The 24,358-nt window shown below is 41.6% G+C and overlaps 1 protein-coding gene across 2 annotated transcripts in view; it reads left to right on the top strand.

The window, feature by feature from the left end:
• Positions 1 to 285: 285 nt before the first annotated feature.
• Positions 286 to 24,358, top strand: part of Wnt2 (Wnt family member 2) — a 41,184-nt gene continuing 17,111 nt past the window's right edge. Inside the window, exons 1-4 of one of the 2 annotated variants that reach the window (XM_021636612.2) lie at positions 286 to 622; positions 2,673 to 2,899; positions 7,945 to 8,222; positions 23,455 to 23,719. In XM_021636612.2, the coding sequence (XP_021492287.1) occupies positions 540 to 622; positions 2,673 to 2,899; positions 7,945 to 8,222; positions 23,455 to 23,719 (853 nt within the window). In that variant the 5' untranslated portion in view covers positions 286 to 539. Of the gene's footprint in view, positions 623 to 1,089; positions 1,194 to 2,672; positions 2,900 to 7,944; positions 8,223 to 23,454; positions 23,720 to 24,358 lie in introns of those variants that run through there. The other variant, XM_021636614.2, reaches the window with a different exon arrangement.

Raw genomic sequence — 24,358 nt, 5'->3', positions numbered from 1 at the left:
GTCTACGTTCCGGGGGTGGCCCTAGCCCCCTGGGGCTCCTTGGCTAGGAACTTGCACAAAGGTGCCTTTGCCTTGATGATGCTCCTGGCCACTCCGAGGTCTACCAACTTCCTCTGCCCCTCTTCACCCGGAGGTATCTCTTGCCATCTTCCACTCCTCTATAAAACCCGGTGCCCCCCCCACGCCCCGCCCGGCGCAGCGCCCCCTTCTTTGGCTGCGCCTGGAGGGGAACCGAAAGGACAGGGTGCGCGGGAGGCACGCAGAGCTCGGGGCTGCCTGCGCTCTCAGCGCCTGGGGAATTGGCTGTGGGCGAGGCGGCCCCGGCTGCCCTTTATCGCTCGCTGGGCTCGTCTTTTGAAACTTTATCAGTGAGTCTCATCACTAGCCGCAGACGCGAGCGGCAGGGGGGGTGGGGGGGGCGGGGGCGCAGAGGCGCCGGCAGCCGTGACGAGGCGCTCCCGGAGCTGAGCGCTTCTGCTCCGGGCACGCATGGCGCCCGCACACGGAGTCTGACCTGATGTAGACGCAAGGGGGTTAATATGAACGTCCCTCTCGGTGGAATCTGGCTCTGGCTCCCTCTGCTCATGACCTGGCTCACCCCTGAGGTCAGCTCTTCATGGTGGTAAGTCCACGCATATGGGCGCGGTGCTGATGGATTTTTGGAGATGGGAGTGCGGACCTACTGGTCGCATAGACCCTCCCTGGCTGTTTCCCAGTCCTGGCAGTTGCGGATTCTGAAACAACCGTGTCTTACGGCAGCATTCTGAGCTGAAACCCTTCGCTTTTCTCAAAAACCCATTTTAGCCTCGGCAACTCCAAAAATTCACATGCCCCACAATTGTGAGCTCTAACGCTTGGTTGTTTGGATCCAGCTAAGTGGCAGCAGAAGCAGCCAATTTCCTATTCCACTGAGAAATGTGCTAACCTGATCTCTACTTGTAGTAGAGACCGTGTGTGTGTGTGTGTGTGTGTGTGTGTGTGTGTGTGTGTGTGTGTGAGAGAGAGAGAGAGAGAGAGAGAGAGAATTCATCTTGAAAACTACAACTGCCACCCCCAACCACAACATCCTCGAAAAGTGCCTCAAGATAAATCAATCCAGGCAGCTGGAGTTGTAGAACCTGAAGCCTGTGATTTTGGATTATTTCCCGTCCTTCCACATTCCTGGTACTTCACCCCAGTGAGGCAGCCTCCAGGTAGGGACTATTGCCTTGAAGAAAACCTACCGGGACTGAGGTACCAAGGATGCTACCCTGCTCAGAACTGTCCTCCTAAATCTGAACTCTGCTGCTGTCTCTGTAGGCTGATGTATGGTTTATTCTGCGTATTCTCTGCCTATCTCGAAATCATCCCTATCTCTCAACTTTCTGACCTTGAAGAGAAATGGAGTTGAGAGTGCTGTAACTTCCTTGTACGTAAAGTTCCAGAGCAGATGTTAAGGTATTCTGATTCAAATTCAGAAAGATTGGCTATCTCCAATGCACCTTTCCCGGAACCCCCCCCACACACACACACACACACATCCTTTCCTATGTCACAGCAGTGAGGATCTCAGCCAAACACAAGACAAAGTCAGTGGACTAGTTAGACACCAGAGTGACTGAGAGAAACAGAGCAAAGCACCGATGGGGGCGCGGGGGAGGTGTTCAGCTCCTTCCTAAGCCCGTTGGACAGAAAGGCCTTTAGGCTGACACAGAATCAGAGATTGATTTATCAGATTAACCATTTTTCAATAAAATGATTATTTCTGTTTCCAGGTGTAGATAAACATAATTTATTGCTTGGGCACTCTGTCACATTGTCTCTCAGCTGTCACTTAAATATATATTTTTGTAAGTCACAGCTGTAGTGATTTTATGATCATATAAAATAATGGTAGTGCAAAAAGAAAGATATTCACTTTGTTTGGTCGCTTCAGAAGACATCTATGGCAGTTTGGGCTGTACAAAAGGTACCTTTCTAATAATGGAGAACATCTGCCTAGAGATAATGATGTAGTTTTGCGGTTAAAGTTTCTTTTCAAAAGTACTTTATGGAGCTATAATGTTGGGTTTTTTTTTTTCTTTCAAATATTTAGTGTTTGTGATAACAATAGGAAGATTTTTTTTCATCCAAAGAAGTTTCTAATAACGCCAAAAAGAGCTAGAAAATGAAACCATTTTAAAGATTCCTTAGAAATGCAACATCAGTTCCCAGCAGCTGCTAATAGGATGCATGCTGGCAGTTTTGAAGACATTTAGGTCAAACAAATGGGAGTGAGGAACTTCTAAAGGTCAGCTTCCTCCAAAGCCAAAGGCAGACATATGGCACCACTGAAAGCAGTCGTCTTTGAAATTCTGTGTTCTCCCAAACACATTTGCCCCCACCCCCTTCAAGCCCCCATCTTCACAACGCTACTGCCTCTGCCTCTCTGTCTACAGTATCGTTTGGTGGCCCCAACATTAGGAGATAGTCATCCCTCTATTTGGAAGCAGCTTTGACCAGGTCATTCATTGGCCATGCTCTCTTTGCCTGCTTCTGCACTCAATGAAAGTTAAATGACCCCCTACCTTCAACTGTTACCAGAGTATAAGTAACTCATACTCAAGTAGCGCTTTGAGTGCTTGTCTCCTGGGAAACACCAAGCCGGGCCTGTCCGTTCACATCACTTTTGCCTTTCTATTGGTCTCTCACAGGTACATGAGAGCTACAGGTGGCTCCTCCAGGGTGATGTGTGACAATGTGCCAGGCCTGGTGAGCCGCCAGCGTCAGCTGTGCCACCGACACCCAGACGTGATGCGTGCCATAGGCCTGGGTGTGGCTGAGTGGACAGCAGAGTGCCAGCACCAGTTCCGCCAGCACCGCTGGAACTGCAACACCCTGGACAGAGATCACAGCCTCTTTGGCCGAGTCCTCCTCCGAAGTGAGTCTCCTGCCTTACCCCAGCTCCCTGCTCCTGGTCCTCCCTGCGCCTGTGCTTAAAGTCCCTGTTCATCCTTAATGGCATCCTGTTTAGTGAGTTTGTGCTGCATGGTGCCTATATCGTCTTCCAGAGATGAGAGTTGTGGCGATCAAGGAACTAGCTCCTGCCTTTAATGCCTTTGGTAGAGCAGGTTGAGAAGCTACAGGATGAATGGTTCTACCTGGTGACTTTTCATTCTGTGCTTTGTCCATCACTTCAACACAGCATGACCTTTTGGGGTCAAATTTTGTTTTTGGAAAAAAAGAAGCAACCCCAAGGTTCTTCTGACTTTTTTTAAAAAATGTTTTTCTGGGGCTTGAAATTTTCCAAAGAGTTTGATTTGAAGATCAAGATAGTATGCTGAAACCTTTCATCAGCCAAATGTTGCCATTATTATAGAAAATACACTAAGAAATGTTTGTAAGAAGTGGAGACAAACCTCACCTCACCACCTCTAACCACCTGCACAGGGCAGGGGCCTGTGTTTTCTGCACTCTAACCAGTACCTGATCAACGCTGTAGGTCTCATTCATTCGTTACAATGAATGACTAGATAAACTTGTTGTGAGACCCTGTTGCTTCTCCAGCTACATTTTAGGCGGGAGGAATATTTTTGAAAGAGGACAAACAATGTTGAATACAGAGATTTCTTTTTCACTTAGAAAAAGACAAAGTTCTTCTACTTAAATAAGAGCCGTTAAGTGTCTGAATGTTGAAAGTAACGTAAAGCTATGAGCATATCTATGAGCATATAATCAGAGAAGATAAGTTAAAATCAATTTTTACTTTCAAATACTACTCATCCACTAAGCTGGCAAGAGTCGCCTTCTCCGAGCAATAACTCTGCCCAGTTGTTAGTGGGAAATTTGACTAGACGTACAACAGTTTGTGTGCAAAGACAGAGACAGAGAACTTTACACTTGGTTTTGCCCACCCCGCTCCCTCCCATTCCCAAGAAAATCATCCAGGCTGTTCACTCGGTAATGCTTAGCGGAGGGTGTTTCTATCATGTCATCATCACAGCCCTAGGGTTTTATGAGGCCAAATGCATAAATGAATGTCTCTAAAATCCCCCAAGGGCGTAGTACTCTCACTCTTAGAGTATCCTTAAAGTTAATTTACTGTGATATTCTGCAATTTTATTCTCTAGCCTAAGAACTATATTCTTATGCATTCCTTTTAGAGTTTCGGTATGACATCGCAAATTTTTGAAAGGATAATAGCAAATGTCAGCCGAGTGGAATTTTAAGACTTCTCCTAGGTTAGTTCACCAGTAAATCAATTAGTGCTGGACCTTGTCAAAGAGAATTTGCAAATGGCCATGGCAAGTCATTGTGGACTATATTGTTTGTAGGGTTTTTTTTTTTTCCTTATTAATATAGAAAGATTTTTCAATGATTTAGAGGAGCTTCCGTTTATACAATGATAACGTGTAGATCCATTAAGTCCTTTGCTTATGGGTGGGGTGAAAAAACAGGCTTTAAATTACTAATGAGAGGAAGCAATTTAAATTTTTTTTTAAATGTATTATTATTACTGGGCAGGAGTGGGAGCCTGTGAAGATGAGAGGAGTTTCGAGATTTAGTTCTCTCTTATTACTGTAAGGTTCCAGAGACTCAACTCAGCCTTTTCTTGCTGAGTCATGTCGCTGACTTAAAAAGAAGCAGCTTCAACACATGATCCAAAACATGGTGTCTCTTCCAAACCTGAGGAGTCATTCATAGAATACTTGCAGGGTCACTGAGAGAAAAGAGATGGTAAAGGGAGAAAACTAAAGTGCCTTAGTCTGAGGTCTCTGGTAAATAGGGATTGGAGCCAGCTGGTCCTTCCTCCAGCTGAGGCTTAGCACTCTGCTGGAGTGCTCGGAACTTAAAACCCGCACATCACATGGTTTCTTTCCACTCTTCACAGAAGGCCAACTTCTTCCTAGACCTCTCTGCAGATCCCTGCAACTGTCAGTGATGATTTTGTATCACTTTGCAGAGGGCTGGATTCTGCGTGCCAGCAGCTTATCCTGGAAATAATCATGAAATTTCAGTGAAGTTAGCCAAAGACTTCTTAGAGTTAATTACTTAGAGAGAAATTTCAATCTAGAGTTGTGAAGAACTCTCTGTTAGAAACCTAAATGTACCTTTAGATGACCATGGAAGATAAGGTGAAGGGTAGCATCACTGCTGGGTATAGCATCCCCCATGGGTATAGGGAACTGGGGAACATTTGCCTCCTGTACCCTAGACTTCCAGAGTGAAACAGCAACATTTTAAAACATTTGGAATTTACTCTTTCACAGGTAGAGGGAAAACCCAAACATAGTCTTTTAAGTAGATACCTCTGAAGTTTTAGAATAGGTATATTTAAAAAAACAAAAGAGAAAACAAACAAACAAACAAAAAAACAAGATTAGGGTTCAACGTTGTAAGTTTCAAGAGGAAAAGACAAAAGAAGACAAGCAAGTAAAATAGAAGACAAAAGAAAGCATTTTTGAAAAGACTTGGACAATCCATGACCCTCAAGAAACTCCAGCTCAGTGGTTTGCCTTCCCAGGTAAAATCTTCCCAAACTAAACAAACCTGGCCTGTGCGCCCAGTTGACATGGCTCGATTCATGTCAATCCTAAAATGACAGTAGCTTCAACAGGAGCAGACCAGAAGGCAGCCACATCACCATTTAGATTAGGGCTTGATTTCGATTGTTATGATCTGAAAAAGAATCAGTTTTCCTAAGAAGTCCAAGATCAAATTTTGTTTTGTGATGAAGCCAGATCTTGAAATGTGCTACTATTTCACACATAACATTTTAGTGAATCATCTAAAACCCTTAAGTGAAAACATCTTAAGTCCCTATCTGTGTGATGCAGCAACATCTGGAGGCAAAACAAAGTCCATGAGCAACATCTTTATCTAAATGAATATCTAGACATTAACTAACGTGTTCGACCAATAACAAACATTTAGAAAGACGATGTTTTTCTTCGGAAATTTGTTTTTAGAATTACAGAAAATGACTGTTTTGGGTTGAGCCAACAAGCCAATGTGATTGTTGCATGAGGATGAAGTTTGTGTCTCAAAAACCTCTCAAAATACTTTCGAAATACTGTGTGTTCCTAACATGCTATGATCCACATCTTCCATGCTTTTTCTCACCTATAAAATTTCTTGCTCAAACTATATTAGTGGTAAATACATTAAGCATGCATGCTAATTACTCACATATATCTCATCCGATATCATGTATATCTTATGTATATATGCTATCTTGATATCTGCATATATGGATACTGGATTCTAAACCCCAAACTAGACTTTCAATGATAAAACAGACAACTATCAGCAAGGAATTTTTCAAAACTATAAAAATGAATGTATAATGAAAGCGTTACTTATCTAAAAGCCAGTAGATAAAATTAAGCCATATTAGTCACCACCTGTTGATTCCTTTTCATCTATGTGTGAGCCTTATAGCATTCGCTGGGACTTCTGAAACAGTTCCTATGGGCCTCCAGTCCTCTCTCAAGAGCATTGCTTGCTACTTGTGGCAAACATTCATCTAAGTAATTGTCCTTCGAAATAACTGGTTCCCTTCTTGATGGCTAGAATTTTGTAAGAAGATATTCCTGAAAGGCTGGGATAAGCTTAGTACCACGTACATTGTTAATAATGGTTTTTAATAAGGAGACTAGCAAAGCAAATTCTGCAAGGGGTACACAGTAAGCTGTAGCAATGAGTGACACATAGAAACAAGCAAGGCTTCAATGTGAAAAAGTAGCCCTCCTCCCAGCTGTGTGGTTCAAAAAGTCACACTGGTCTTGACAGATTGAATCGGCTAACGGTTCTCTGCTTTCTGCCTTGCAGGGGCATTAGCTTGTCCAGCTTCTATTTTGATTGTTAATATATTTGCTGCAGCAACCATTAATAAAAAGCCATGCTAATAACAATGAAATACAGTTCCACTTGAAAAATGAGGTGCACACAGACCCTAAAGAGCCTTATATCTGTCACTCTACCACAACACCATGTTATGAGTTACTACAGATTATTAAAATAATTTAATGTAGTTATTGCACTGAAATATGTACCTCTCAGCCTGCAAGTGAAAGTAGGCTGCGCTCTAATAAAGAACAAGTCTACGAAAGCCCCCAAAGGGTTCTTGCCCTAGTCTAATTATAGGCGGTAAATTTGTTTCCTTCCAGAGAAACCAAAGCAAAAGCTTTTCACTGTCTTTGACCCAATACCAATGATCAGTGCAGGTGTTCCAGAAGAAAGGAAAATCACCTTAGCAGTTAGACACAGTATGCAACCCAAGGATATTGCATATCATTTTCAACAGACTTTCAATTACCTGCGAAAACTTGATGGCAAGCCAGCTCTCCAATGTCAATGCCAGGGCCTGGTGGCTGAATGAACTCTCTTCCCATCCTAGCCCCAATATTTTCTTGATTTCAGTATTTCACTGTCCATAAGTAAAATTTGCCTATTGTCCTCAGTAATGTCTAAAGGTTTGGAAGTGTTTTTGTTTGCTCTGGCCTCCAACTCTTGGGTTCAAAGAGTCTTCTGTCCCAGCCAAGACTGTAATTGCATGCAACAGTGTCTATCTTGACAGCTTTTTTTTCCAAACTGTGATATCATGACTTCTAAACCTTTCAATGGAATGAATGATAGAACTGTAGAATTCAGACTGTTTTATAGATGGTGAAACTAAGATGACTCATGCCCGCTCTTTTGGGATATCTAGGGTTTGGACTAAATGTGATTTGATGAAACCAGGAGCAAGGCTATCTTTGATCTTTTCTATTCTGTATTTAAGAAGAATTGGCCAATAGACATTTAAATGGACCAAATCCCATGTTAAATGTAAGTGATTCATAGTAGAGAAATGACATGAGATCTAGAAAAGAATCCTAGAACACCATAGGAGATGAGACATCAAGAAGGTCACTATGTGAAAGCAATGCAGAACACCTGAGAGAAGCTCTATGGCCACTTTTAAGAAAAGCATTTTTGTTTCAGGTAGTCGGGAATCTGCCTTTGTTTACGCCATCTCCTCAGCTGGAGTTGTATTTGCCATCACCAGGGCCTGTAGCCAAGGAGAATTAAAATCCTGTTCCTGTGATCCAAAGAAGAAAGGAAGTGCCAAGGACAGCAAAGGCACCTTCGACTGGGGAGGCTGCAGTGACAACATTGACTATGGGATCAAGTTTGCCCGTGCGTTTGTAGATGCCAAGGAACGGAAAGGGAAAGACGCAAGAGCCCTGATGAACCTTCACAACAACAGAGCTGGGAGGAAGGTATGGCCTGCTGTCCTGTTCATTCCAGGCCCTGTGGCCTTGCCACTCACTGAGGCAGACCTTATCTTAAGATTTCCTCCTTGATTAAATGCTGTGTGGTCACAGCTTCCCACCAACTCCCAGCCCAGGGCCACTTGTTCTAAAGAGTACCACCAGCAGGGCTGAGACATCCCCACCCATGCCCCACCTTCTTCTCCACAGCTGAGCTCACGAAGTCCACCCGTTGCTTTGAGCAGTGTGGTGAGTCAAGTGTTTTATGGTCCCTGCTGGATAGCGCAGAAGGTATCATTTGCCAGATAGCTCTTTATCACACAAAGCAATAGTATGGAGCATCAGTGCCCAGATATTCCATTAGAGCAATTCACCAGGCATGGTGAGTTAGCTTCTCCTAAATTCAAGGGTACTCTCTTTTGGAGTCACACTCAGCACTACCTACACAGCCTCCATTTTTTTTTTTGGGGGGGGCGGTTGTTTTGTTTTGTCTTGTTTTGTTCTGGCTGAGTAAGAGAACTAAAAACCCTCATCGTTTTATCTTGATGTACCTGGTAGCCCACAGGAATCTAGTCTGAAATCATCTTCAAACACCCATTTGGTGGATGAGGAAACTGAAGTCCTGAGGTACTCACTAAAATATCAAGACTACAACTAGAACTCAGGTTTAACTCCAGGGCCAGGGTACTTGAACCTCAGATTAAACTGTTTCAATGCTTATGTTCCGATGGGCGAGGTTGGACTATTTAAAAGTGGCAGCTTGACCGGAATAATAAGAGAGCCAGAATGTTGTTATCTGTGCCTTTGGGCAGAAAGCTGAAAACGGCTGAGATAAACAAACATTTGTTCTGAACCACTATAAGACTATCTAATTGCCAAAGGAAACAGACGTGATTTGTCTTTTGTCAGTAAAACATTAAATATGCCTGCTATTAATTTGTGAAGAGAGATCAGCATAAAATTGAGAAGTATGGAGGAGGGACCGACATAGAAACAGCATAGAAAAAAAATACAGATCTGTTTCGATGAAATCTTTTTACTGGGCTCTTGAGACGAGCAAATCTAGTTTAAAAGAAGTTGGGGAAAAGGGACTCATAGCACATGAAATAGGATGAGTGTGACATGAGCTGTTTTCAAATAGGACCTTTTCTGAACTTAATATTAAGTTTATTTATTCTTTATTTGCATGAAATTGTAAACTTATAGTTGCCACTGCCAAGAGTCTAGACTGTGATTGTGCACTCACTCCTACTATTGGTGATTATCATTTGTGCAATGAGTTAGATGAAAGATCTATACTGACCTTTGTTTTGACATCAATAGAGCACGTGTAAGTTATAAAGTGTGGTGTCTTTGACAAGACACATTGCTTAATTATTTGAATGGGGGCATTTAGATTCTTCTATTTGGAAAGATAGGCTACATGTCACTACATCGTATCCAAAAGAATGTCAACTGATTCAAATATATGTTAAGTTTTTATAATAGGTCATTAAACTATGACCAGTTCTAATCTTCAGAATAACAGATCTTAGCTTTTATATGCTAGGTCCTGCATAAGCAAGTGTTTTAATGTGAATCACATGAGTTCGCCGAGGAGAGGTGAACAGCTGTTGGGCCTCGGATATTTCTCTGCCTACTCCACAAAACTTAGGAGGCTACTTTTGATTGGGATGAAAGTACACACACGGACTTTTAAAAATGTGGCTTTAATTAATGGTGGGTGGGCAGACTTTCCTCAAGGAGAGAGGTGTGATGTCAGCGAATATGAACTTTAATGAGAGCAAATGCATTGAGATAAACATGCATCTCTAATTCTCTTCTTGCGGTCGTTAGTCCCCACTCCCCCTTCTTACTAGTGGAAGATCTGTGGAATGGAAACAGGCTGGGATCATGTTTGAAGGCAGTCCTCCTGAGCAAAGTTTCCAACTGACCCAGCTCTAGAAAACCTCACTCTCCCGGGGCTGACAGCAACAGCAGCTCAGTTTTTTGGTTTGTTTTGGTTTGGTTTTCCTCTATTGCTTCTTAGTGTTTTCTAAATTGTCTGATATGAGCACCATCTACTTTCAAAAACTGAGAGCAATGGTGGAGGTGGGAGGATAATATATTTTATTTGAACTAAAAGTCATCTGTACCAAGACATAGCTGTTTAGCCAGTGCTAAAGTCACAACACAACACTGCTGTACACATTTACCCCAATTCACGTCTCAATTTCTCCTAACAACTAAAATTTAATTAATTTATTATGACAGCTGGGTAGATCACCTTCATGTGTTTCTATTTGGTACTACTATCTTAATCTGCACTATCATTCATTCTAACCATGTTTTTTTAAAAGACTTTATCACTATTTTCCTTCTTTCATTGTTCACTTGAGATTGGCCTTTCATTGCATCTAGTTTTCTGGTTCCAAATAGAATAGGAAGGAAGTTCACCAGCCCTAAGAAGGTTCTTTCACAGCTGAGCCTGAAGAGGCTCCACTAGGAAGACTTGCAATTTATATTAAGATAAGTTTTACTGAATGGCCAGCAGGGGATACCTGGGCCTGCGAGCTACCATTTGTTCTCTTTCATGAGCTTGCAGAGGGATTTTAAATTATTCTTTTCTTTTGTAAGAAGAAATAATTACACTTACTCATTAACTTTCCTAAGAGAATCAAAATCAGAATATCAATCTAATCAAAATATGGCTGTTCTTCAACAACTCTAGAAATTTCCATAACAATATGAATTTCCACAACAGAATTCTTTTAAAATATTTAAAATATTTCCAAAATGTGTCTCAAATGATACTGAAACATAAAAAAAAAAAAAAATCTATGGAATTCAATATCAGATTCACCTTTGCATTCATCTCACAATAACTGTGACTTTCTTCACTGGTTTTGTCAGATGTAATGTTAAATGAAATATGCAAAGTATAGGAATATAAATATAAGCAGATAGCTCAGGGTTCTCGCATGTAGTAGGGCTCAGAAAATGTCTCTTTCTCATTAGTGGAGTCAAAGTTGTTTATAACTCAGGTAAGAGAAACCGGCCCAAACCCAACAGGAACTGTTATTTAGAACGTCTTTTGAAGTGTTTTATAGTGGGGGCTTCCCAAATCCTAATCAGAATAAAATGTAGCATGAATATTTTTAACTTTCAGGTGAAAAGTTGCCCTCAAGGACATAAGGTGACTAACCCAGGGTCAAGTGATAATGAGAGGCCAGGCTTGGGCTTCAAGCACAGTTGTGCATGTTTATAGACACATGTCTAGATTTCCATACTGCCTCTATTTCTGAATTTGTAGAAAAACCAACGGTAATTCTTTATTTAAAAAGAAAAAAAAAAACTAAAAAGCACAAAAAACGGCAACTGCTGGTTTTAGAAGGTGGCTCTGCTGACGACATTTTCCCTCAGGTAGCTTCACCTCAGACTTCCTACAAGGAGCATGTGTTTATTCGTTGCTTTAGCTTAACCTTTTAATTTTTAAAATTTTTCATGCAATCTGTTTTGATCGTAAATTCCACTCCTTCGATTCCTTCTCCACCCTACCCACCCAACTTTGTTCTTTTTTCTCCTTTAAAAGAACAAAAACAAGTAAAAAACAAAAAAGCCAACAAGAACAAAAAAAAAAAACAAAACACATAGAGACCATTTTGTATCTGTCAACTACTCCTGAGTGTGAGGCTTGTCCTGGTGTGGGGATGCTATACCCAGTGTCACTACACTGGGGAAAAGTGATTTCCCTCGCCCAGCAGGTATTAATCGAAAATACCTCCTTAGCTGGAGGTGAGACTTTGTGCTCACCCCTGTTGTATCTATCACCATCACAGTTGAACTACAAAGTTATAGTAATAAAAACAACATGGTATTGTGATAAAATATTACATTATGTATAGTAGTAAAAACAGAAATGTTGATGATTGAAATAGAATTGAAGACCAGGACATACATAACTAACTCCACACACCTAAGGACACCTGATTTTTTACAGTGAAGACTCCTTCTTTGTAGGGAGTGACTGTTTTTAACAAGAAAGTGCTGTCTTAAAGTGGAATTGCTCACCGTGGGTCATTGCGAGCTCAGTTGAAGCAACTGATCTCCTTTAAGAGAGTCACAGAATTTCAGTGAGTTACTCTGCAAGTCTGAAAGCACTATGTGTTACTGGACTGGTCTTAGTTCAAAAGGGAACTTGTCAAAGCTCCCTGGGGAAACACGCTTGGGAGGTACTGAGTTAGATAAGAAAATGAATATGAAAAGAAGAGCATGACCACAGGAAACTAACTTTTGGTCAGAAAGACGGCGTTTAAGTACAAGAGAAGGCACACCTAGTGGTATACCAGAGTAGGGCCTGTTAGCTGAGGAGATCACACACACACACACACACACACACACACACACACAAACCTACAAGCTACAGATAAGAGATTTCCCCTAGAGAAAGGCCCTTTAGGGTTAATGGAATGTAAGACATAAAGGTGAGAAATGACTAGAGTTCCGCAGAGGAGCCACTGACAGAGTTAATGGAGCAAAAGCTGCACGTGTGTCTTTGCCAGGTACAGAGATCTTTAAATACTCTGCCGAGACATTTGGACGTTACTGGAAAGACTAAAGCAACACTTTAGTTCAGTCATTATAAATGTGAGGACTGTTAATAGTTCGCTTTCTGACTAAACAATTATATAAAACAGCATGTGGCAACTGTGCTGATATTGGTGTATAATGATTTCAATGTTGATATCAAATATCAACATTTATAGAAATATGTAAATATAGTTATCAATATGTAATAGATAAATTAATTAAATATGCATAAATAAATATCAAATATGTTGATAAAGGTTAACCTTGTCTGTAGTAATCATGAGCAATTTCTAGCTAGAGATGTCACCTGACTGGAGCAATGCAAAAAGCAAGATTCTCTAACACTTGACCAGGCTCCCTAACTAACATTGCAAAACAGGAAGCAAGAGTCGCTAATACTTGGACACAGCCTTTAGCAGGCTCCCTAACATAGAAAACAAGACACCCACCCATGTGTACCAGGTTTCAAGACAGCCTAAACGTTAGGTGTCTTTGTTATTACATTTTATGTATGAAGAGACGTGGGTGTCATAGAGCAGTCAAAATCAGCACACAAACTGACTGTATTTACTAACTGAAGGGATTCGAAGATATTACTTCAGTTTGTACCCAGCGTTTTGTAGGGCAAGACCTTCTTGAGTGAAGGCCTCCAGCATTCTGCTCAAGCAAGTACCAGGCAGAGATTGAGAAGGAAGAGCACCAAGGCCCTGCAGGTGGCCATCTGGAGAGATGGGACACAGCAAACAGGAAATGCCTCCAAAGTAAACATAAAATCAGTGTTGAGTAACTTGTAAGAAGAACCTTAAGGCAACAATCTAAGTTCTAATAAAGATATCAAAAAGTAGATCCCCTGATATCACTTGAAATAGGTAATAAACAAATAACGGATCTGACTTCAGAGAACTGGAATACGATAAAAAAGAAATACCACTCTTAAAAGTAAGACATATCAACGGACAAGGGAGGAATAAAACCAAACTGTACTGCAGAGCCAAACTGTTCCCCTCCTCTTCATCCTGACCTTCCCTTTAACAACCTGCTGCATCTTTATAGGGCACAAAGTTCAGCTAGCAGATCTGTGTTTTCCAGTTCATCCCCCTAGTGCAGAACATTAAAAACTCAGATTTCGAAAAACTCTGAGTAAACGCCAGCCTCTGTCTCATTAAATCCCAAACTGGTATGCATTTGATACACTGTCTATCTCCTTGTATCATAGGACTCCAAGCCCAACCAAAATTAAAATTGTCAAACAGAGGATAACCCTTAACAAAATTATTTCAGTCCCACGGAAGTTGTATTATTAGAAAATGTGTCTTAGACTTGTATCGTTTGTCAACTGGAATTGTTGTGAATATGGCTGGTCAACGGTGATGCCAAGGCCCGAAAATACAGATGCCACACCTTGTATTTTCCAGCTAAGCAAGCCCACTGAGAGGCTCTTAATAGATGACCGAACTGAAGAAATCACAGTGCCTTACTGAACTTAATAAAACACTGGCCTGGCTAGCTAAGCGCACCTTTCTAATAAACATTCCTGGCTTCCCTAGCCCCAGCGCATGTATAGTTGAGGGATATAAATTGTTTCAGTGTTTAGTAACTCCTATCTTAGAGATGTCGGCCTGTCAAAAGGCTTTAATTGGTAATAAATGCACTTGGCTCTAAGCCAATCTAGAAATTAAATAATGTGTGTTTAATGTGTGTTTCCCCAGGAAAACCGATAGGACCCAAAATATGTTAGCTGCTTTGTGGAATACAACTAACTAAAGGCTGTTAGCACTAACAACGTCTTCAAATGCTTCCGTTTGTGAGGTAACCACACGGAGACCTGAAACAAATCCTATAGTTGATTGCTAAGGCAAGGCTGGTTGATCACTGGCACATATTTTATATATTATACTATAGATGGCCTTTTTCTGTTTGGAAAATAATTAGTATGACACAATCCCAAGGTTTGTGAGCTTGAAGAAATCCATGCTAAGAAATACTGTTGTGTTCCTTAAGAAAATCTGATGAGGCCACCCTCACAGTTCTCTCTGCTCTGTTTTCATAAAGGCTGACTTAGGAAACCTTCTCCTTGAGAGAAATTTGTTCTTAGAACTGGCAAAATAATTCTTTTCAAAACATAATCAAATATTCAGACATTATATGTAGAAAAGTGTTTGACTCATTGAAACTGGGGAACAGGTGCCCAGGGCTTCCCAGATCCCAGGATGCGGAAGCTAGCGAGGGAGTGGGAAGCCCAGAGTATCATATACTGACTGCCTACACATCTCACTTGCTGCCTTCGGATCTCTGCCTGTAGGGGTTCAGCATTTGTAAGTGAGGTGGGGGCATGATGATATGCCTTAGATGCTTTTGTTGATTGAGTAAAATAGCTGCTTGAAAATGCTTAACATGGTCTGACATAACATAAGAATATTGTGCCCTTTCATTATACTCTGATACCAGGCTGGGCAAAATAGACTTTTTTACATGATGCATGCGTGCATTCGTGTCCTTCTATAGTTCTTCCTCTTTTAACATTCAGAATTTTATCTCTGTGGTATAGGTTGCTAACATCTAGAATTCCTTTCTGTAAAAGGGAGTTTAAAACATTAAATTTTAAAAGTAGAAAATAGATTCTAAGTTTAAAAGAAAACTAAAAGTGCTCAAAATCAAATATTTAAGTGTTTCATGAAGGCATGCTAAAGAAGATTTTTTAACATCACTCCCTATTGGAGAATGTTAGAAAAAAAGTTGTATATTGAGCTAAAAATGTTCTTTGTGCTAGTGCTAAAGGGAAAAAAAAAAGTGCTGCTGTCCTTTGGAATTTTCTACTTCATCTGATTTTCTTTCTTTCTTTTTTTCTTTATTATTATTGTTTATTACAACTTGTATCCCGGCTGTGGCCCCCCTCTCTTATCTCCTCCCAATTCCACCCTTCCTCCTTCTTCTCCCCCTGTGTCCCTCCCCTAGTCCACTGATATGGAGATCCTCCTCCCCTTCTATTTGACCTTAGCCTATCAGGTCTGACCAGGACTGGTTGCATTGTCTTCCTCTGTGGCCTGGCAAGGGTGCTCCCACTGGGGGAGTCAGTCACTAATTGAGAGTGCCAGAGAGCCTGTCACTGATTGAGCATGCCAGAGAAAGCCCCTGCTCCCCTTACTAGGGTCCCCACTTGGATACTGAGTCTATGGACTAAATCTGAACCACAGTTTTAGGTCCTCTCAAAGCATTGTCGTCGGTTGGGTATCGATCTCTAGCTGCAGCACCACAGCAAGCTTGTGGTGACTGGGTACCAAAGAGTAAAAGTCAGATAGGATCTAGATATGTAGTGGCAGAGGGAGGCGTCAAGAATCATGCTGGCCAGTATGGTGATATAAAGATCCATATGACTGATTAGAGATGCCTCACACAGGATTATTTCAGTGAGTAGTAAAGGATGGAAAAGAGCATGAGAGCTTTTAGGAGAGATTTCGAGAGACAACAGAGAAATGGGGGACCTAACAAAATGGCAGTATGGATCTGAGATTGTGAATGAAGCTGTCAGTCTCACACTGGAGAGGAAATAATTGCAATTGATTCTCCTACAAAAGAAAGAGAGCAAAAGTGGAAAACAGTGTTTATACATAGTTACAAAAAAAAATAACAAGCTGTGCAATGGAAAAGAGTGTGCAATAAAATGGGAAATGACTCCCAAATTAAACTAAGTAATTTAGCGATGAGAGGACAAATTTTTACAAAGTCTGATGAGTCTTCACAAAGAGACTGAAGAAAATAGTAGTGTCTGTAAATAAAAGTGAAAGCCTTGAAGTAATAATGACAAGAGAATAGGAAGTGGGAAGAGGAAGCCAAAAAAAAAAAAAAAATCTCCCAAAAGCAAAGCAAAAACCCCAACTGATAAGTGGGGTTTGAAGACATCCACAACAAGTCACAGGTTGGAAACCAGGAACCAAGTGATCAGACAGATGAAACAAACATTTCAGTTTCCCTGTTGGGAGAAGCCTACAGCAAGGGGGAGAGCCTCATGCAGCATAGTGCCATGCAGACCCCAGAGTGTAGACTCTCCAGGCCTTTCAAAGGTGGCTCATGCAGGATTGCTGGCTGGTTTGTAGGGTTGGCCATACATAGCATGTTTTCTCAACAGGGTTTTTGCTTTGCTTTTGGGAGATTTTTTTTTTTAAGCCTCCTGCCAAAGAAGGAAGGAAAAGCCTTTTGACCTTCCTTCAAATTCACTAGTTGGGCAAGTCAGTTTTCCCACTCTAGGGAGAAAAGACAAGGGGTTTTTAACGAACCAGAAATGATACTTTAACATACTTTTTCCCTAAAGAAGCCAAGAAGAAAAAATATTTAAGAAAAAAATTAAAATTAAAAAGACAGAGGATGGATTTACAAGGTCTGTGAACCAATTAGATTCTCATAAAGACTATGAAAAGTACAGAAAGTCAGATATTAAAAAGAATATTTCAGCATTGAAGTCTACCAGTTTGGTTGAAAGCATCTGATAACTGTCAGGGAGGATTAATGGGAAAAAAAATTCCTAAGGTGTGATATTTCTGAAAACCAAGAACATGGGAAAGATTCTGTAAGTTTTCATGCAAGAAAAAAAAAAAGTAGAACAACAGCCAAAAAAAAAAAAAAAATACATATTAAAGGAATCAGTGAAATGTCACATTTCCCATCTGTAGCACTGGAGGCTAAAAGCTATATACCTTCAAACTTGAGAGAAAATTATTTCCAATCCAGAATTCTATACCCAGCCAAGCTATTAATCAAATCTGAAGGCTGAAGTAAGATCTCTTAGACATGTAAGAATTCAGAAAATGCATCCTATGTGCACCTTAAAGGAGTTAAGAATGTACTACAAGCAGAAAGAAAGAATGACCAGACAGAAAGAAAACATGGCATCTAGGAAATCGTGTGTGTGCAGGGTAGCAGGGCACGACCTAGGTCTCCACTCTGGACTTAGTCTTCCATTCTAAGAGCATCCTTCATGACAGAAAGGCTGTGGTATTGGATAGAAGATAATAAAATTCGCCCGAGGACTTAATGCACTCGACTGTACAGTTAACAGTGGTTAATAATACTATTGTCCCTTAGCTTCTGTGGCCCATTGATTTCTGTATCATCTGTGGATATTCACATCTGAGATGCTTAAATCTCTTATGTAAGATAGTGTAACCTTTTTACATCTCACATACATGTATATTTCAATTAGCTTTGTTTTGTCACTTGACAATTTAGATGATCCATAGTTGTCTTGCTATATTGAATAATGATCAGAGAAAGTCTCTACATGTTTGGTTTAGAGTGTCATAGACCCAACTACATGCATGAACAAGATGAGCATGAACAGCCATCAAACATAGAGTGTGGAGAGAGTCTGAAGATGGATGAGCTGGCGGAGGCTGCAGCCCACCTACACATCTGGGTGGCCTCAGCTTAGTGCTCATCTATACACACTCAAGTTTTAATTTGGGGAATTGTGTGAGGTTTGTTCCTGTTAATTTTTTTTTTCTAAATCCAAACGAGGTTGAAGCCATAGCTATAGAGGGCCAATAAGTATTAGTTTTTTTCAAATTTTAGAATAAGCATCTAGCTATATTATGGAAGACTTAACTATAAAGTTTTAAGTATTGGTACTCTCTATTTTGGTTCTTCAATCTTGTGTCATCCAATTAAAATGTCAACAGTTCCTCCATCAGCAGCTCAGCATGAGAGGCCTCCAGCTCTTTACTCAATGGGTTTGAAGACCTCAGGCTATTGACCAGTCATTCTCCTCATCTGTGTGGTCTATTAATCCAGGCAGCCCTTGGGTCTGGGTCTCACACTACTGAGCGCCACCATCTTTCATTCTCCCCAGAGCACCCACAGCAGAGATTATTACTTGTGGATTTTTTTTCCTGGTGATTCAGACACCCTAGAAATACAGAGTGGGAAACAACTGCAATTAGATAGTTAGATTTCCACAAAAATGCGGTGCCTGCCCCTGCCATGGGCATTTCTTGCTGTCTGGCCTCCACTGGTCCTCACATTACTGCAGTGGACCAGGGGCTCCAAAACCTCTCTCCTCCAGTGCTGGGAGGCCATGCTGAGCACAGGCTGCGAAGCAGAATTACCTGAAGAACTGCAAGGCCTGTCGGGGCCTGGGTCTGCCCCACCCCCTCAAGGCTCCGATTTTCTCAGCCTGGGAAGGGGGCTGCAAATGATCCCCAGGTGATTTTAATGTGCAGCCAGAAGCAAGACGCCCTGCTCTGCTCTCCAGTTGCCAGGGAACAATCCTCAGATTCCTGTAACTTTACTACACAGAGTAGATGGAGTCTTCCCTTCTCTTGCCAGACTCTGCATTTCCTCAGACCACAGCCTGATTGTAAAAGAATATTTTCCCTTCCTCCTCTGTGTGGACACATATGCAGAGCTTTAACAAGTGGCACATGCCAGATATATCATTCTGCATTTCATTTTCATCACTGGGCTTTCTTTCATGCATAAGACACTGCCCTGCTGCATCATTTAAAGAACCACACAATACCAACAGGTACCATTAGGTACCAGAATTTACACACAGCCATTTTTCCACTGATGTCATCTGGGTCTCTTCTTATAGTTTGCTATTGTTAATATTTATGAAGTGAAGTTTTGATTGCTCTTAAGAAGCAGAGGTGTGGGCATAATTCAGTTTCAGGAAGATCCCAATGTGATTTAGGATTTTGTGCATCTGTTTAGAAAGATCACAGATCTGGGAGTTCTTCCCCATCTAGCTGGTGACTGGAGATTTTATTGGCCTTACTGGGTCTGGATTTTCAGACTTATGGATTGGAAATACTAACTTCCTTTGTATGTGCGATAGTAGGTGTGTGCAGAGCCTGGCTAAGACCGGTTAAGTTCTCAACTATAGTTGCTGTGGTTAAGAATTTTATTGTAGGACCAAACAGAGTTCAGTTGGTAGAGTGCTTGCACAAAGCTTGGAGTTCAATTCCTAGGACCACATAAAGAATTGGGTGTGCTGGCATACACCTGTAACACTGTGGAAACAGGAGATCAGAAGTTCAAGGCTACACAGTGAATTAGACTGGGCTACATAAAACTCTGTCTGAAAAAAAAGAAGGCCTTATCACAGTGGGATACTGGAGGTCAAATCCTCACGGTGTGGTCCCCTGCTTTGCTCTCACCTCAAGCGGAACTCAACAAAACTTCAGAGCATAGGTTTCCCTCCCTGTACTTGTCTATTTGAGTTGGGTTTTGCTGTTTACAAGGTTAAGGGTTTGACTTTAAATTCTATAAATCCTGCAAACAGAGTTAGAGGTAGCTAGCTCTTAATGTTTGTGTTGAACATGCTGTATATTAACTGGAGTGGAGATGTGGTACAAAGCTAGAAGAATGAGCTGTCAGATAAGCGCTGTCATTAATCCACAACCAAGAACTAACTTTGGTGCTTTCAGCTACCATGGACATCTCCCCTCCCCTGGGGTGGAGAGGGAGCAAAGGAGAACTTAGTGTCTTGGAACACAAGAACAGTGGATGTTGGGCAAGTCCCAAATGGTCTCATTGAGACACTCCACAACCTTTTTCAGACCCCCATTTCCTCACATCTTTAGGACTGTGTTCAGCTTCATATGTCACCCTGCTGCTGCTCTCATGGCCTTTGCGTCATAGTGTTGAAAAACATCATCTAGAGACAGAGGGAAAGGATTGTATCTCTTTTTTTTAATTTTTATTTTATTTTATTTTTAATTACAGTTTATTTACTTTGTATCCCCCCTCTAGTTCCCTCCCCTTTCCCCTCCCAATCCCTCCCTTCATCTCCCTTCTCTATGCATGCCCCTCCCCAAGTCCACTGGTAGGGGAGGGTTTCTTTTCCTTCCTTCTGATCCTAGTCTGTTAGGTCTCATCAGGAGTGGCTGCATTGTCTTCCTCTGTAGCCTGATAAGGCTGCTCCCCCCTCAGGGGGAGGTGATCAAAGAGAGGCCAATCAGATTATGTCAGATGCAGTTCCTCTTCCCATTACTATGGAACCCACTTGGACACTGAACTGCCATGGGCTACATCTGTGCAGGGGTTCTAGGTTATCTCCATGCATGGTACTTGGTCAAAAGAAGAAGAAAACAGGAAACAAGTTAGGAGCCTCCCACAGAGGACCTCTGAAAGGCTCTGCCCTGTAGACTATCAAAGCAGATGTTGAGACTTATGGCCAAACTTTGGGCAGAATGCAGGGAATCTTATGAACGAAGTGGGAAATAGTAAGATCTGGAGAGAACAGGAGGTCCACAAGGAGAGCATCAAAACCAAAAAAATTGAGCACAGGGGTCTTTCCTGAGACTCATTGTATCTCTTATATCTCTTGTAAAGTGTAAAGGAAACTTCCTTCTTGAATCCCATTGAGACAAACTGAATCGCCATGATCCATGTCTTAAGAAAAGTCAGTGTGTTAATAGTGAAATGACCATTAAGAATTTAGGCCACTCCTGTCAGAGAGAACCTGGCCAGGCCTGGAGCACACAGCTTCTCAGCACCTGATTAAAGTAGGTAGCCAATACGGGAAGAGGTGTGTTTACGGAGATCAACAGCATCTGTCCCCACCACCTGATTTTAAGGATTGCTTAGGTGTATTTTTAAGATCCAAACTTAACATGCAAATGTTCCCACTAAATATATAAAAATATCAGCTCTGAAGTTTGTCACCTGGAAACATAGCATAACAAAGGCAGGGCAATGATATTTCCTGTTATTTTTAGAACTAGGAGTGTGACTTAAAAGTGAAGAGTCTGCCTACAAATGGAATGCAGGAGGAGCATGAAGGGTGGAGTCAGCACTTGGCGTGGAGTGTGTTCTTCCTGAGGCTATCAGATCTTAGGAGGCAAACTTTAGACAAAGTTGGGGAGCCTAGAAGGATATTCCTGGGGTTGTTTGTGGCAAAGTCTACAACACCTGGACTATAAAGGGCACAGCAGAGAGGGTGAGTCCAGAGACAAAGTTCACATTACAATGTCCTTTACAGATGTCCAGGTCCCCATAATGTGGAGAATCCAGTTCTTTGTCTTAGCCTTCTTTTACTGGTTCATAAACAGAAGGGCTGACCCCAAGTATATAGGGACACAGTCTGCTGTGCCTGCCAAAGTGGGGAACACTATGTGGATACCAGTGCCCCAAATTTGAAGACAGCAATCAAGCTCCATAACCAAACAACCCAGGGCTACTGTGATACCTTGCCTTTAATTGCTCTTCCCCGAGTGTTTGACTGCTTTTGACATATTTCCAGGCAGATGAATAAATTGAGACTGACTCCTGGAATGAAAATCCTCTCTGAACGTCTGATTCTCCGATATCTTGGTCAGGTAGCAAGCCTGTGCAAGAAGCAGAGCCAGGTCAAACACTGGGGCAAAAGAACATGGTGAGGTCACTAGGGAGAGGCAGCAAAAAATGTGTCCATGTGAGGGGCACAGGGCAGTAGTTGAGACTTGAGCTCTGAGCAGCATGGTTCAGCTACCTTTCTGTCAACTACTTCACACTTCAAAGGGCACCAGTACACCAGAGTCTCAGAGACAGTGAGGAGCATGGTTGAAACCCCACTGTCTTAGAGAGAACCGAAGAATTTTGTTCATATAGACCTTTGAAGAATATCATCAAGGGATTCACTGTCCAATTTTCCTATGCCATTCCTCCAGATGCTCTCTGATGTGGCAATTCAAACTGATTGGCAGAGAAGCTCCACTGTTCTGTTTCTGAGTGAGGACTGAATCTAGGGACTGTTGGATCCCCAGGGCTTCTTGTCTCTTAAATGACCCTTCTTGGCATTTTTTTCTTAATGGCATGATGGTGTGAATGGGGAATTTTCTACCTGCCTACATGAGACAAGTTGTAGTCAAAACACAAGCAATCCAAGATACAGTATAAAATTACCTTCTGGTTATGTATCCAAATGTATATGTAAATGAATTTCCAATTTACACTAGGATCCCATCTCAAAGACATCTTGTGTTATATATGCAAATATCCCCAAATTTCAAAACTCCAAGCTTCAAAATACTTCTGGTTTTAATCCTGTCAGATAAAGGATGCTAAACATTGTCGTTGTATACATTTTTAAAATAAATATGTAATCATGTATTAGGAAATACTCCATTTCCTCTGCCCTTAAACTTTTTAAGACAGAGAAAGAGAGAAGGAAAGAGACAGACAGAGAGAGAACATGAAGGGACAGTCTCTGGGAGGAATTGGGAGAGTAGAAAGAATATTATCAAAATATACTGTATGAAAAGTACTTTAAAAATAAACAAGCTGCCTATATACCCTATAAAATAGTGAGAGTTACATGGATATTAGATGGGCTACAGGGTTGGAATCTCCCATAATTTTTCTGCTCATCCCCCGATGGCTGCATTTACCACAATGTAGTCTAAGCGATGAGCAAGTGACAAGTGATACTTGCTTCTTTAATATGAGCTTAAAAATAGAGACAAAAGATGTTTGACAATTGTAACCATACTGAAAAGAGCAAGAGATTATAGAGTAGAGCTGACTTCAGAAGAGGCTAAACTCCCAAGCCTCAGGGCCATTTCAGAGTCCAGAATCCAGAATGCCAGAATCCAGACTTCCCACAGCTACTTCTCTGTAGCTCTGAGCTAGTGAAGCTCATGGCTGGGTCCCATACTCAGTCCTGCCCCACTGAGCTTGCCTCTGTCTTTTCCTGCAGGCTGTAAAGCGCTTCTTGAAGCAAGAATGTAAGTGTCACGGTGTGAGCGGCTCCTGTACGCTGAGGACATGCTGGCTGGCCATGGCTGACTTCAGGAAAACAGGCGACTATCTCTGGAGGAAGTACAACGGGGCCATCCAGGTTGTCATGAACCAGGATGGCACAGGCTTCACGGTAGCCAATAAGAGATTTAAGAAGCCAACGAAAAACGACCTCGTGTATTTTGAGAATTCTCCAGACTACTGTATCAGGGACCGAGAGGCTGGTAAGTTAACAGACTTCCTTCAGAGAACAATGCTCTACAACCTAATTGGGTGCCCATCTTTTTAAGCAGGCCGTTTGTGTAATTGCAGATGCCTGCCCTCAGGTTCCAGGCTTGTGTTCTTCCCAATTCATATTGAGACTGCACAGAAAATTCTCCTAAACAGTTAGAGAAACAGGTTGATAGTGTGCAGATTCTGAAGGACATGAACTAACAAGAATGTATGTGGCAAAGAGTCAAAATATGCAGATCTACAGAAGTCTTGCCTGCACAGAATTCTAGTTAGGGGGACAGATAAGCGTTATGTGCAATTGCCCGGAATCCTTCTTGTGATCCTGTGCTGAGAGGGGACAGTTTTGTAACAATTGTCTCCCATGACAAATCCCTTCACCATGACTCTGAAATGGCCCTGAGGCTTGGGAGTTTAGCCTCTTCTGAAGTCGGCTCTACTCTACAATCTCTTGCTCTTTTCAGTATGGTTACAATTGTCAAACATCTTTTGTCTCTATTTTTAAGCTCATATTAAAGAAGCAAGAATTTACCCCCATTCTTTTGGTCATAGGTGGGTTATGTATAAAGAATGACTGTAAGACGCACCTCATTTGTTAAAGCCACACTCTTGCCTCCTAAATAACATTTTCT

Source organism: Meriones unguiculatus, chromosome 21, assembly GCF_030254825.1.
Source record: "Meriones unguiculatus strain TT.TT164.6M chromosome 21, Bangor_MerUng_6.1, whole genome shotgun sequence".
NCBI classification, from domain to species: Eukaryota; Metazoa; Chordata; class Mammalia; order Rodentia; family Muridae; genus Meriones; species Meriones unguiculatus.
The sequence above is the reverse complement of the archived record's forward strand: the minus strand, read 5'-3'. Positions and strand labels throughout refer to the sequence as shown.